The sequence below is a fragment of the Littorina saxatilis genome, linkage group LG2 (assembly GCF_037325665.1).
Source record: "Littorina saxatilis isolate snail1 linkage group LG2, US_GU_Lsax_2.0, whole genome shotgun sequence".
In the NCBI taxonomy this organism is placed as follows: Eukaryota; Metazoa; Mollusca; class Gastropoda; order Littorinimorpha; family Littorinidae; genus Littorina; species Littorina saxatilis.
The window spans coordinates 13,806,221-13,820,169 of NC_090246.1; the positions used below are offsets into that span (position 1 = coordinate 13,806,221).

The 13,949-nt window shown below is 45.3% G+C and overlaps 1 protein-coding gene across 2 annotated transcripts in view; it reads right to left on the reverse strand.

The window, feature by feature from the left end:
* Positions 1–13,949, reverse strand: part of LOC138958246 (pneumococcal serine-rich repeat protein-like) — a gene marked incomplete in the record, with an annotated part of 119,495 nt that overhangs the window by 3,164 nt on the left and 102,382 nt on the right. The window contains 8 exon segments of one of the 2 annotated variants that reach the window (XM_070329360.1): positions 1,674–1,722; positions 2,260–3,528; positions 4,179–5,403; positions 8,753–8,891; positions 9,742–9,933; positions 10,297–10,373; positions 12,205–12,307; positions 13,170–13,324. In XM_070329360.1, the coding sequence (XP_070185461.1) occupies positions 1,719–1,722; positions 2,260–3,528; positions 4,179–5,403; positions 8,753–8,891; positions 9,742–9,933; positions 10,297–10,373; positions 12,205–12,307; positions 13,170–13,324 (3,164 nt within the window). 2 annotated transcript variants of the gene reach the window in all.

The window sequence follows — 13,949 nt, forward strand, 5'->3', positions numbered from 1 at the left end:
TGTGCTAGAAAATGACTCTAAATTGATATTACCGGAAAACTCAGTGTACAGGTGTGCTAGAAAATGACTCTAAATTGATATTACCGGAAAAGTCAGTGTACAGGTGTGCTAGAAAATGACTCTAAATTGATATTACCGGAAAACTCAGTGTACAGGTGCGCTAGAAAATGACTTTAAATTGATATTACCGGAAAACTCAGTGTACAGATATGCTAGAAAATGACTCTAAATTGATATTACCGGAAAACTCAGTGTAGGCCAACAAGTGTGCTAGAAAATGACTCGGAACTGATGATAGATGAAAAAAAGTCTACAAGTTTGCAAGAGGACCGTCAGTAGCTCAGTATTTAATGTGTTATGTTATTGTTGATTCGATTGATGTCTTTACGTATGATAATACGCTTTGATCGTTGCCTTTGTGTTAGTCCCGTAAGAGATGCGATATGGTGCAGAGAGAAAATAACATGGAGTTTTTCATAATGAAAATGAACAGTAAAGGTTTCTTATCTGATGACATCTTATTTGATTCCAAACTGTTAAGTGGGCGGGGATGTAGCTCAGTCGGTAGCGCGCTGGATTTGTATCCAGTTGGCCGCTGTCAGCGTGAGTTCGTCCCCACGTTCGGCGAGAGATTTATTTCTCAGAGTCAACTGTGTGTGCAGACTCTCCTCGGTGTCCGAACACCCCCGTGTGTACACGCAAGCACAAGACCAAGTGCGCACGAAAAAGATCCTGTAATCCATGTCAGAGTTCGGTGGGTTATAGAAACACGAAAATACCCAGCATGCTTCCTCCGAAAACGGCGTATGGCTGCCTAAATGGCGGGGTAAAAAACGGTCATACACGTAAAATTCCACTCGTGCAAAAAAACACGAGTGTACGTGGGAGTTTCAGCCCACGAACGCAGAAGAAGAAGAAGAAACTGTTAAGTGTGAGACCAAAGACGCATATCATGCAAACTTACCGTTACTGGTTGAAAATGAGAGAGAAAATATATTTCAGAAGAGGGGAGTTAGATTGTCAATTAATTCCATGAAAATGTGAGTGCTTTGATTTAGTCACCGCTCCAAAAACAAAAAATACCGAAATGAAAACACTTGTTTCAGGTAAAAGTGACCAAGCGACCAAGTCGTGCTGGTCTAATTGAGACACACTTGGATAGACATTAATACTATTCAACCTGCAGAGAGAGGAATTATTGTCAACACACACACACACACACACACACACACACACACACACACACACACACACACACACACACACACACACACACACACACACACACACACACACACGCGCGCGCGCGCGCGCAAATACACACCAATGCACGCACTCACGCACACCGCGTGATACATGAACATGAACTCGCAGTCACATAGCTTGACACACACAACCTTTTACCCACGCACACAAACATTAGAAACAGAATCAGGACCTCAAACACGCGCGCATACAACGCACCCTGAAGACATATGGACAGGCATAGATGTTTTGCATAAAAACACAGTCCGACGAACAGATAAACAGACAAACAGACATATTCACACCCACCCACCCACCCACCCACACCCACACCACCCACCCACACACACACCCACACACACACCCACACACACACACACACACACACACACACACACACACGCGCATAATCATACGCACGGCTGCACCTTAGGTTAAAGATACCCCCCGCATAGGGTTCCGGCCACGATGATTCACCTGTAACAGAGGTAAAATTATTAAGTGCCTACGTCAGAAAGATATGGATGTAACCAATTAGAAATTAATTATTACTCTTACTGCTAGAGTGTGTATGTCAGCATCATTTTCAACTCAGGATAAGTACAGTTTAAAAACGTTCAAGAGAAAACGTTGAACTTTAAGCTCTTTCATATGAAAATCACTAATTGTGATTAAAGGTTTAATTAGCATTGAAATATGGGGGCAACAATGTAAACTATGAGCGATACTATAGAAAAAAAGATCTACGGTTTAGCATGGAACAATGGGAGCATGAACGTATACTGCTAGCAATACTATAACATACATTTGGTTCTAAACAAAACTTTATTCAATTTCTATTATGACAAAATCAATACATGGTTTTTAGGATAACTAACTCAAGCATATAATGCTTATTTTAAGTAATCCTGGTATGTACATAACAAAATTTAACATGATGGCGGACAAAATACATTTACTCATTTAATATGACTTTTGAAATAATATAATAACATTGTTGTTTTCTATACTCACTTCGAAACTTTGAAGAATTTCTTCGGTTTCTGCAACCAGCTGGAATCCAGAAACCTACTGCGTGATGATTTCTTCTTGTCGTCACTGGAAGCTGCCGTTGCCGAGGCTGCTGCCGCTGCTGCTGCGGCGTCTCCCTCAGAGCTAGTAGAGGCGGGGCGCGGCTTGTCACTGGCCCCTCCCTCCGCTCCGCCCCCCGGGGAGGGGGTGAGAGACTCGGCGCTTTGCGGTCGTCGTGACATGGCCTCCTGCGGCTGAGTCCGGCGAGAGACGCCCAGGTCAAAAGACATGGACTGTTTGCACAGCACCCCTATCGTCTCCATCTTCTCCTTGATGCCCTTCCGTTCCTGCGACTTGGGCGAGGAGGGGAGCTTCAGTGCCCCCGAGGACTGAGATGAGGAGGAAGCGGAGGAGGAGTTTTTGGCTTTGGAGCAGGCTGACGACTTGCAGCACAGCGTGTTCTTGCTTTTAGTGGAGGAGGAGGGAGAGATCTTCTGCCCCTTGCTCGCACGTATACTCAGGAGGGTGGGGTCGAGGAACTCTTCAGCGATCTGTTCGATCGACTCCCCTCCTCCGCTGTCTTGGGCGCGGAGCTGCTGCTGCTGACGAAGCCGCTCGCCTTCCGACACACAGTAGGTGGCGGCCCGCTCCCTGGCCTCTGCCTCGTCACCAGGGTCCTCGCCTGGGTCGAAGGCCAGAGCCGGCATGGACAAGCTTCCTGGGCTTATAGTTGAGTCTGTTTTTTCTGAAGTTGAAGACACCGGCGCCCCCGGCACTGACTCTGCAGGCTGCGAAGCCTTGGTCCTGTCAGAGGCAGCCAGGTCTGAGGCTGAGAGTGTGTGCTGGTCACATGGTCCCTGCCCCCTCCCCTCCCCCTCCCCCTCCAGGCTGAAAGAGCGGGCCAGCTTCTTGCCTTGACCCTCGTTGGTCACGTCCTTCAAGGGCGAGGAGGGGGAGGAGGGGGAAGGGGCAGGAAGAGAGGAAGAAGAAGGAGGATGAGGGTGTTTGCGGCTGGAAGCCGGCGAGTCCACTGAGCCGCTGTGGGAGGAGAGTTTGTGCACGAGCTGGGAGACGAGTTCAGAGCGCCCCGACCTGCCCGGTGATCCCGGGGAGTCTGTACGATGTAAGGACAGCGAGGAACTAGCGCTGGACGAGCCTGGGCTTTTCACTGGCGTTCCTTCCCGCGACAGTTTCTTCACCATGGCCTGCACGTACGTCCTGTCCGACACGTTCTCCTTGTCCTGCGTGGGGCTCACACCAGGCTGCGGGGACCTGACAGGCAAGATAGACATTAACTTATAGTTAAAGGGATATAACACAAACAAAGAAATATATATATACATGTTTTTTTGTACCTTTGTGGAGCTGCGAGAGCCGGACGAACATTCAAGAGATAGACATAAAATATTACACAGGCATATAAATAGACTTTTTCTCCTTGTCCTGTGTAGGGATCACACCGGGTTGTGGGGACCTGATACAGACGTAGACATTGACTTATACACAAGTATTACTTTGATAGACAAATACACACTCCCCACCTCACGTCTACAAAACAATATAGACACAGGCATAAACATAGAGACATGGACACAAACGACGACAAATACATATACCGGTACATGCAGACATAGACAGAGGCAGGTACAGACAAAATATTATAGATATAGTATCAGGAATAATCATAAGCAATTCGGACAAGTTGTGTATTAGAATGAAACAGAATCTCTAATTGGTCAAAACTCATTTAAAATGACCAAGTATTGTTGAACACCATCCTCTGTCAACTTGCTTTGCTCCGTTGGGCTTTGATGAGGCTGTCAGTCGTCAAAACCGACCTCGATAATTCAATGCACCAATATAAATATTCAATCATTCAAAATATCATGTGTAACATAATTTTACAAGAAAGAAAATCCTACCTGGCAGGTAGGTAGCGATTCATGATGCGCGTGGCGTATATGGAATGTCCGCTGCGGTAACGTTGGCTTTCTTGCAGGAGCTCCGCCGCCGGTTTCAAGCGACGCACACGGGACACGAGCCCGACGCGTGGCAGATGTAGCGTCGGGCTGGGCGTTTTGCGGAACTCGATCTTTCGCTCCTCAGTCTCGCACACCGTCGCTCGCTTCTCGAACTTCTGGATGACCTCGCGTAGAGGGGCCGCGGCATGCGCGCTGCTGTCGGGCTCCGTCCCCTCCATGTCCCCCACGCTTTTGGAGCGAGGGGCGGTGGAGGGGGAGGTGTGAGGATGGGGCGGGGGTTTCCCGCTGTCCCCTTTGTGGGCGGTTTTGGGGGATGCGAGTCTCTCCTTCTTCTTCTCTCTCTCCTCCTGCTGTCGACGAAGGTACTTCTGCCGTGAGACTGGACTCCTCACGGTTTTGGGAGGGGGCTGATGTCCGATATCTACACCGCCAGCCGGACCCGAGGGGGAGGGAGGAGAGGGGGGTCCTCCTCCTCTCCCTCTTCCCCCAGGCGGGCCGCTGGCTTGCGGGTCTAGGTCTGTGGATTGTGTACACTCCATCACAGCTCGTGTTTGGGAATAGTTATCGTCGGCTTGAGAGGCGGACTTGGCGGGCGAGGAGGGGGAAGCCTCCCCGACACCCGCGGCGTCCTGCCTCTCTGGAATGGGTTTAGCGGGGGTCTCAGTGTCTGCTGATTGCACGTGCCTGGCTGTCACTGGTGAGGTGGCCGAGGCGCTGCTGGCGGAGGTCTGGGCGAGCAGAGTGGGAGACCCCGTCTCCACTTTGCTGGCACCGGACGTCGCCGCCGCTGCTGCCGACGTCGTCGTGGTCGTTGTCGACGTCGGCGCTGTCATTTGGGTTCCCGATGTTGCTGGTCTGGATGACGCAGGAGCAGGAGTTGCTGCCCCTGTCAAAACGGGAGCTGGAGTTCTGTCCCCTTGTTGCTCCCCGGGCCGTCGCTGCTCGGCGACCGCTGCTGTTCCGTTGCTGGTGCTTGTGGATGTTGTTGAGGCAGCGGGGGAGGTGAGGTACTGCTCCCGATGGTCGGTGGATTTCTCGGGGGTGGGGGCGGTCATGGTGATGATGGGGCAGGAGGCGGAGGGGGTGATCTGACCCCCGGCCACAGGTCCCCCTGCCTGCCCTCCGGCCGCAACTACTCTCGGCGTAGGAATGCTAGCATTTTCATCTGCAATGAGTTAATACAAATACGATGTAATAATTGTGTAAATATTATGCATACATGCAAATAATACAAATTATGTAAATATGCAAATTTGGCAAATACGCAAATATATCAAATATGCAAATGTTATACAGTTATAACAAGTACGCATAATAATATTAAACTAAGCGAGTAAATACGGAATTTCTGCAAAGAAGGTTAGAATGAATAACATTTTGCTGAAACATCTACATTAAAATGTTGCCAAGATTGAACACATATGACTAGTTTTAAGTGATACGGGTTGAAATTCTAAATATATCTGGCAACATTTGTGTAACAACCAGCATTATTACTATCATAACCGAAACACGTCTATAATGGTTAAAATTACACAACCATGGCTGTCATGATTACATTGACAAAATTACAATTGCAATTGGCAAAATTTTAAAGCAACACCAGCTTGATGAGATTTGTTCCGTTTGTGTGTGTGTCCTGAAAACATACTAGAAAAGTGTGAAATAGCATTTCACACCTTTCTTTACAATTCTCACAAATTTGACTTTTGCACCACTGCAAAACGATGAAGGGGGTTAACAATGAAGGGATTACAACTGGAATCATATGAAATAACAGGAGAGAAAAACTTGGTATGCCTGCTATGACTGCAATAGGTCTACGAGCAGTAACGCAATATTCCACATGATATTAAAACTTACATCCAAACACCAAAGAATAAGAATAAAACGTGTTAAAAAAACAACTAAAATCACAACTAATCTAATAGATTCTTGTTACAACATACATTTCGATTTCATGTAAGGTGCGAAACATGTACTTTTAGCTAACAAAGATCGATGTACATGTGAGCGCTTGGCCATGTTTCAAAAGAATATTGTGACCCTCCACCACGGAATGAGTCGCATGTCACCTTTGCATGATTTTCATATTTGTACATTTTCCTAAAGAGTTTTTTATGCTCTATCCAGTGGTGCAAACCGTTTTAGAAAAAAAAGCAAACACTGTTTGAGTTATAAGCTTGTGACTAAGGTGACCCTTACACTGTTACCAGACACTCCCCGGACTTATATTAAGCCTAGCGCAGAACCGCGCGCGGTGACATGCGACTCATTTCGTGGTGGAGGGTCACAATTATAGAGAAGTTCTAAATATGATAACATCAGTTGAAAGCTGCGTTTATCAAACCTGGAAAATATGAATCGATAGAAGCCATGAAAAGATGAGAGCAAAGCAAATTGCACACACGTCACACCTGACAACAATAAAACTGACAACATGCAGAAAACCTGACTTCATAAACAGTATTTTTTTCCAGACCCAGACGGCTGAGAGAGAGAGAGAGAGTGAGAAAGAGAGAAAGAGAGAGAGAGAGAGAGAGAGAGAGAGAGAGAGAGAGAGAGAGAGAGAGAGAGAGAGAGAGAGAGAGAGAGAGAGAGAGAGAGAGAGAAACCAAGATCCAGAGAGAGACAGACATAGACAGACAGAAAGAGCACTACACAGCCCCCTTCCAGACACAATCTCCAGAAGATAAACACACTCGCAGAATGCCAACAAACGGGGCGCCTGTCGGCACACACGACTTGAAAGATATCGATGTGGAAGAAAAAAATGCACACCTTTTTTACCTGCGTCTTCTCCTTGCCTTTTCCTGAAGATTGGCAGCGTGACAAAAATAGCATGCAGCGTTTACTTTCGTGCAATCTTCACCCCAGGGGAAAAACAGCGCAGTTTGTAAACAGTCAAACAAGAAATTCAGGCTGATTTTTTGTGTGGTGTTATTTCATGATGAGTGAGACGAGAAAGGCAGAAGGAGACAAAAGGAGATAAGGGACACAAAAAAAATATGTTAGAAAATGCGCCACCTGATTGGCTCAGAGTCGTGTGAAATGCGTGCACCAAAACAAGTCGAGAATTTTTCTTAGGTAATGCTTGCATGCTGTTCAAACATTGAAATTGTTTCACAGGTCATTTAGACTTTTAATTCAATCAAAAGAATAGAAATCAACTTGAAAAAGGAGGATTATTTTGCAATACTTGCCAAAACGCGACTTTTTGTTATCACTTTTCAATAGTATAACGTTTCTGGAGGCAGTTAGTATTAATCGGTTTAACTGAGGACCCAACCAAGGAGGTTAAAGCAGAACGACACACTGTGGCGTCTGTTGTGTTTCTGTACACATTCCAGGTCTTCATGAATATAAATAACTTTTCTTTCACACCCAACTTTTCTTTCACACCCCCCATTTTTACATTTAGTCAAGTTTTGACTAAATGTTTTAACGTAGGGGGGGAATCGAGACGAGGGTGTGGTGTATGTGTGTGCGTGTGTGTGTGTAGAGCGTTTCAGACTAAACTACTGGACCGATCTTTATGAAATTTGACATTAGAGTTCCTGGGAATGATATCCCCGGACGTTTTTTTCTTTTTTTCGATAGATGTCTTTGATGACGTCATATCCGGCTTTTTGTAAAAGTTGAGGCGGCACTGTCACACCCTCATTTTTCAATCAAATTGATTGAAATTTTGGCCAAGCAATCTTCGACGAAGGCCGGACTTCGGTATTGCATTTCAGTTTGGTGGCTTAAAAATTAATTAATGACTTTGGTCATTAAAAATCTGAAAATTGTAAAAAAAACACATTTTTTATAAAACGATCCAAATTTATGTTCATCTTATTCTTTATCATGTTCTGATTCCAAAAACATATAAATATGTTATATTTGGATTAAAAACAAGCTCTGAAAATTAAAAATATAAAAATTATGATCAAAATTAAATTTCCGAAATCGTTTCAAAAACTATTTCATCTTATTCCTTGTCGGTTCCTGATTCCAAAAATATATAGATATGATAATGTTTCGATTAAAAACACGCTCAGAAAGTTAAAACGAAGAGAGGTACAGTAAAGCGTGCTATGAAGCACAGCGCAACCGCTGCCGAGCCAAACAGGCTCGTCACTTTCACTGCCTTTTGCACTAGCGGCGGACTACGTTCAGTTTCATTCTGTGAGTTCCACAGCTTGACTAAATGTAGTAATTTCGCCTTACGCGACTTGTTGTTCTTGCATATGGCACATTTTGCAAGCAGAAGGGTAAAGCCATACAGTTTTGTTTACATCCTACATTGTGAGTCTTCACTTCAGTTGAAACCTGCATGACAAGCTTACGTCCTCAAAGCACGCACCTAATTGTTATCATGCAATCATGCACCCAAATTAGTGCTTACTATTGATCGCCTTGTTACCCTTCTGATTAGTAACATTTTGTGGGTTAATAAAGAACGTTCTTTCCATCAAACAGTACACTACTTTTCGCCAAGCTGTCAATTCAAACTCAGCAGTGTGACGTACCTGTGACGTGATGAATGTCGTCATGCTTGGCGCTGTGCTTGGCCTTGCTGGAGGAAGGAGGGGGGAAGGGCTGAACAGGAGGATCTCGGTCCTGCATGCTAATGTTACGTAACAACGGCGGGCGAACCTGGCCGTCTCCCTGTAGACAAAGAAAAATGACTACAATTACTGAGAGTTGATACTAAGTTGATGATTTCTGACGTTACTCCTTGGTCTCGCAGGTAAAAACGTCACCTGTAAGATAGCTGTTACTCCGCTAGTGTAGGTGATCTATATTTCAAAATGCATTTTAAAACTTACCTATTTTCAGTCAAGGGCTTTAAATGAAGACATGAACGTGAAAGGACACACTATGTGCAGAGAATTTGCTCCTCTGCCGTATGTGTGTGTACCGACTCAAGGTTGACGTGTGATGCAGACTTCATCACGAGCTGTCTACCAAGAACTCCCAACTCTGTTTTGTATCCCTAATAAAACGACATGAAGGCACCCACCTGTCCCAAGAAAGTGTTCAACCTGGTACCTAGCACCTGTCGTGGGGAGTAATTTTCTCGTGTTATGGAGAAGTAATTGTTTCGTGAGGGGAGTAACATTTTCGTACGAAATATTTACTCGGGAGTACATATTTGGTGGGAGTAATGTAATCGTGCTTCACCGGGACGGACACGGATCAACTTTACGTTACGGTATCCCTTGTCACTGCAGTGGCACGTAAAAGACCTCGGTCATTCTGCCAATAGTGCAGCTGGCTGATTACACATTAATACAAACTCATCTGGGTAGCGCGACTATTGTTGCTGCTAGCTTTCCACTAGGAACCCGAATAATACAACAATGGGTTAATAAATCAAATTAAAGTAAAGTTAATGAAAAGAACTGACATTGAAATGAAATTGAAATGATATGAAATTGAAATGAAATTGAAATATGAAATTGAAATATAAAATTGAAATATGAAATTGAAATGAAATGAAAACGAAGACACTCACCTGTCCAGAGAAAGTGTTCCACCTGCGCAAGGTGCCGTGTCGCTTGGCCTCCCTGTACTGATAGAGCTCGGTCTCGCGGCGTGTGATGTGTGCCTGCAGCAAGACGTTGTTGACCTCCTGCAGCAACAGCTGGCGCTTGATCAGCATGATCTCCTTGTTCCGCTCCAGCTGGCTCACTCTCAGGTTGTTCATCTGCCACGAAAAACACGGAAAGAAACATGATATTAATATAAGGGTAATGCCACTGTCATTTCTCATATTTGAGATATTAAATATAATTTGATTTGATGTGATTTGATTCTAACGTTGCTTGATTGCTTGGCTTGATGTATTGCTTTCTTGCCAACTATTGTCAGTTATAAGGAGCAAAGGACATAGAACTAAATACCAAAAGTGAAAAAGGCCTCAGGCAAGTAAACTATATTGTATCGATTTTTCTTTAGAGCAATCCAAATGTCCCGCTCTAAATTTACGTCTGACGATATGCATGACTTATGGCACCACCCTGTATAATTATGCAATCGTCGTTTAGACACAATCCAAGTCATCACCAACCTGCACTTGCAGTTTCATGGCGTGGCTGTACACGTTCTCGAAGTTGTGCATCGCCGTGGTCTTTTGGGTTTGCTCTTCTGCACAACGAAACGCATTTTCAATCATGAGAAGTTAATCACCAAGTGGACCCCAAAACAGCAAGAAGCGCAAACACAAAATTACGAGTCATATGAAGCTATGAGGAAATATTTTGTTTGAATAGTGATATACATACCTTGAGAACATGCAAAACGCAAGCAAGCACGCGCGCACACACACACGCGCACGAACACACGCGCGCGCCCACACACACACGCGCACACACACACACACATACACACACACACACACCCACACACACACACACACACACAGATGACAGGCAGAGCAGAATGATGATCCTCTACATCCACACAAATGCTGAGGTATGTTACCCTCACTAAAATAACATATAAATAACATTACATTTTAGTGTCAGATGACAAAACAGAGAAAGCAAAATTCACAAAAAAAGATTAAGACAACAGGTCAACCTTGTTAATTTCGCGTTAAGAAAGTGTTAAGAATCACGTTTTGAGTTCATTTCAACGGTTAAAATAAAACGTATTACATTTTTCTCATTGTAATCACACTGGCCCAAAGTACAGCCTGCATACGCAATAGTTGAGAGTTTCAAATCGAGAGAAATACTCACAATTTTCCAAAGCATTATAGCATCAACCACCAAAGCTTGCTTGCAGAAGACAAGACCAAAGTCAGCGTGTTAGACAACTGCAGTTAATGTAACATCATCATCGACATCGTATTAGCATCCACCAATAGAACAAGATCTAAGGCGCTTGACCCCAGGGATTAAGACACATACCAAACAACATCTCTAACACAGGTAGAAGACTTGACTGAGGAACACTCGGAATACATACTGCAATCGCCATAGATGTAAACAGTGGTCTTGAACTAGCTAGGGGCAGAAAACAGTGGAGTATTTTGAAGGATTGGAAGGTAAATACAGTCACTAGCGCATATAATACAGGATAAACAATTGTGCTTATCTGGGGAGTTTGACTTTACAACAAGGGGGACAACTCTGCTACGATTTCCTGGCAACAACTCTTCAAACATCTTCAGGGGCGCCTAAAGAAGGAGAGCTATATTCATAAAGCGCCTATACAAAAGGAGAGCTATTTATAAGAAATCTGTAAGAGGAAATGACAGGGCAGCTGCCTACTTCCAAACAACATAGTTAGTTAGTTAGCTGTTGCTTTTTGGGTCCAGCCGACCATTTAGGCCAAATCAGGACCCCCCACACAACATAGAAAACCCTGAAAGGAAGTACACTTGAACTACTTTAAAGAGGGAGAGAGATGAGCTTGTATGGGTTATCACGATCACTCAGACACCATTCTGGAACTTATCAAACCCACAAGACCTACACACAGGGACCAAACACTCATCTTGGCATCCCTCACAACACAACCCCCAACAAGACGCACTCAGGCACCACTCTGGAACTTTTTTTTTTTATCCCAAACACCTACACACAGAGACCAACACTCTTCTCGACACCCATGACAGCACAAAATCTCAACAAGACGCACTCAGACACTTCTCTGGAACTTATCCAACCTACAAAACCGACACACAGGGACCAACACCCTTCTTGACACATATGACAGCACAAAACCCCAACACGACGCACTAGCAGCAAGATAAGGCGCAGGCAGGCTGGTAGCTCAGTTTAGTGTAATTCAATCTCATGCTGGTGTTAAACGTCCAGAACACGACAATTAAGATGATCAGCTCAACACGGTGCTGTTTAACGAGGTTGACCTGTAGACCGCTGCGACGTCAGCGGCGGTGCTGACGGTGGTGGTGGTGGTGGCGGTGGGAGGGAGGTGGGGGCGGAGGGTTCTTTGGGCGAGGACTCACTGGAGTGGGCGACCTGCACCAGCATGCCTTTCATCTGGTCAACCATGTCCACCAGCTCCTGACTCACCACCTCCTCGCTCTCCATGCTCTGCCACTTGCCGATCTGATAGAAGAGAAGAAACAAAGCGGTTAACGTATTTGCAGAGTCATACTGATACAAGTATAATATGAGAAACACCTGCCACCACCTGCTCCGCAGAAACACAAGCATACAGCTAGTCACCTCCATTGGCTCGGTCAGTCATCTGAAGCCGCTTTTTTGTCAGCATGATGGCCGCATCTAATAGTTCTAATAGCTAGCTATACAAATCCCCCTTCACCCTCCCTGCTGTCCCAGCGTCTTTTATGAGCACACTCCTTTCCTCTTACGTTCTCCACTGCCATCCACCACCTCAGCATCTGGTGAGCACACTTCAGTACCCACAGCAGCACTCTTCATGGACTATGTCAGCTGGTCCTTAGCCTTCTCCATGGGCACAAGATTCTCCTTCAGTATCTACACTTTGCTTTCCAGCCACCATCACATTTCCAATTTTCCTCATTCCCTTTGCTGCTCCCAAAACGCCCCCCGCCCTATTGGCTTTCTTTTTTCCCAATGATGAAAATCAGGTCACTCACAGCAGCGCTCTCCATGGACTCTGCCAGCTGATCTCCAGCGTCCTCCATCAGGACGATCTTCTCCTCCAGCTCCCTAACTGTACTCTCTAGCTCACTCCCCCCTTCCTTGCCCCCCCCACACACACACACACACGATCACACACACACGTCAACTCACAGCAGCGCTCTCCATGGATTCTGCCAGCTGATCTCCAGCGTCCTCCATCAACACGATCTTCTCCTCCAGCTCCCTGACTGTACTCTCCAGCTCCCCTACCTTACCCGCCCTAATAATCCCCCCCCCCACACTACACACACTCTCATCCCCTCTTCTTTCTACCCTCCACTTCACACACACGTCAACTCACAGCAGCGCTCTCCATGGACTCTGCCAGCTGATCTCCAGCGTCCTCCATCAGGACGATCTTCTCCTCCAGCTCCCTGACTGTGCTCTCCAGCTCCCCAACCTCCAGCTGTACCGGTGTCGTCATCACGCCAGACTCCAGCTCCCGCTTGAAGCGAGCTGTCGTGAAAGGCATGTTGACATTTGTTTGCACTGTTTTCAATATTCTCCTTAGTTTAGCCCAAAGTTGACTTCGTGATGTACAAAAAAAGTTTAAAATAAAAGGTGGCAACGCTTCGTGCTGAGAGCTTCGTGAAGGAGACTTCGCGAAATCGACTTCGCCCAAGTAATATCAGGCTTTTATGGTATATAGCTACTCCTACCATTGTCTATTGATGAATTAGGGGGAAAGGTTTATGTTTGAGTTTCATTACACGATGCTATATTACACAATGTAATATAAAAAGAGTGGAACAAGTCATGGATGTCCGCCTTTCAATACAATTAATCTATGTGAAATGGAAATTATCATGACTAGATGTTTTGTGTAGAGTAAGTTCAAATTGTTATGCAAGAGCATCAGTATGCGATTACCTATGGTCAAAGTAAACACAGTCGATTACGAGCATCCTTAAAAGAACATCTTCCGCTCAGGTTAGGGAACATAGTCGTGCATGAGCATCATCATAGCCTTCAACGTAATCATTAAACCATAGTGCATGCGGTTTTAAAAGCTATGAGTGCGCATAACACTGCCCCTGTTTTAACTTATAACAATTGTCGTGGTCGTAGAGAGAGAAACATG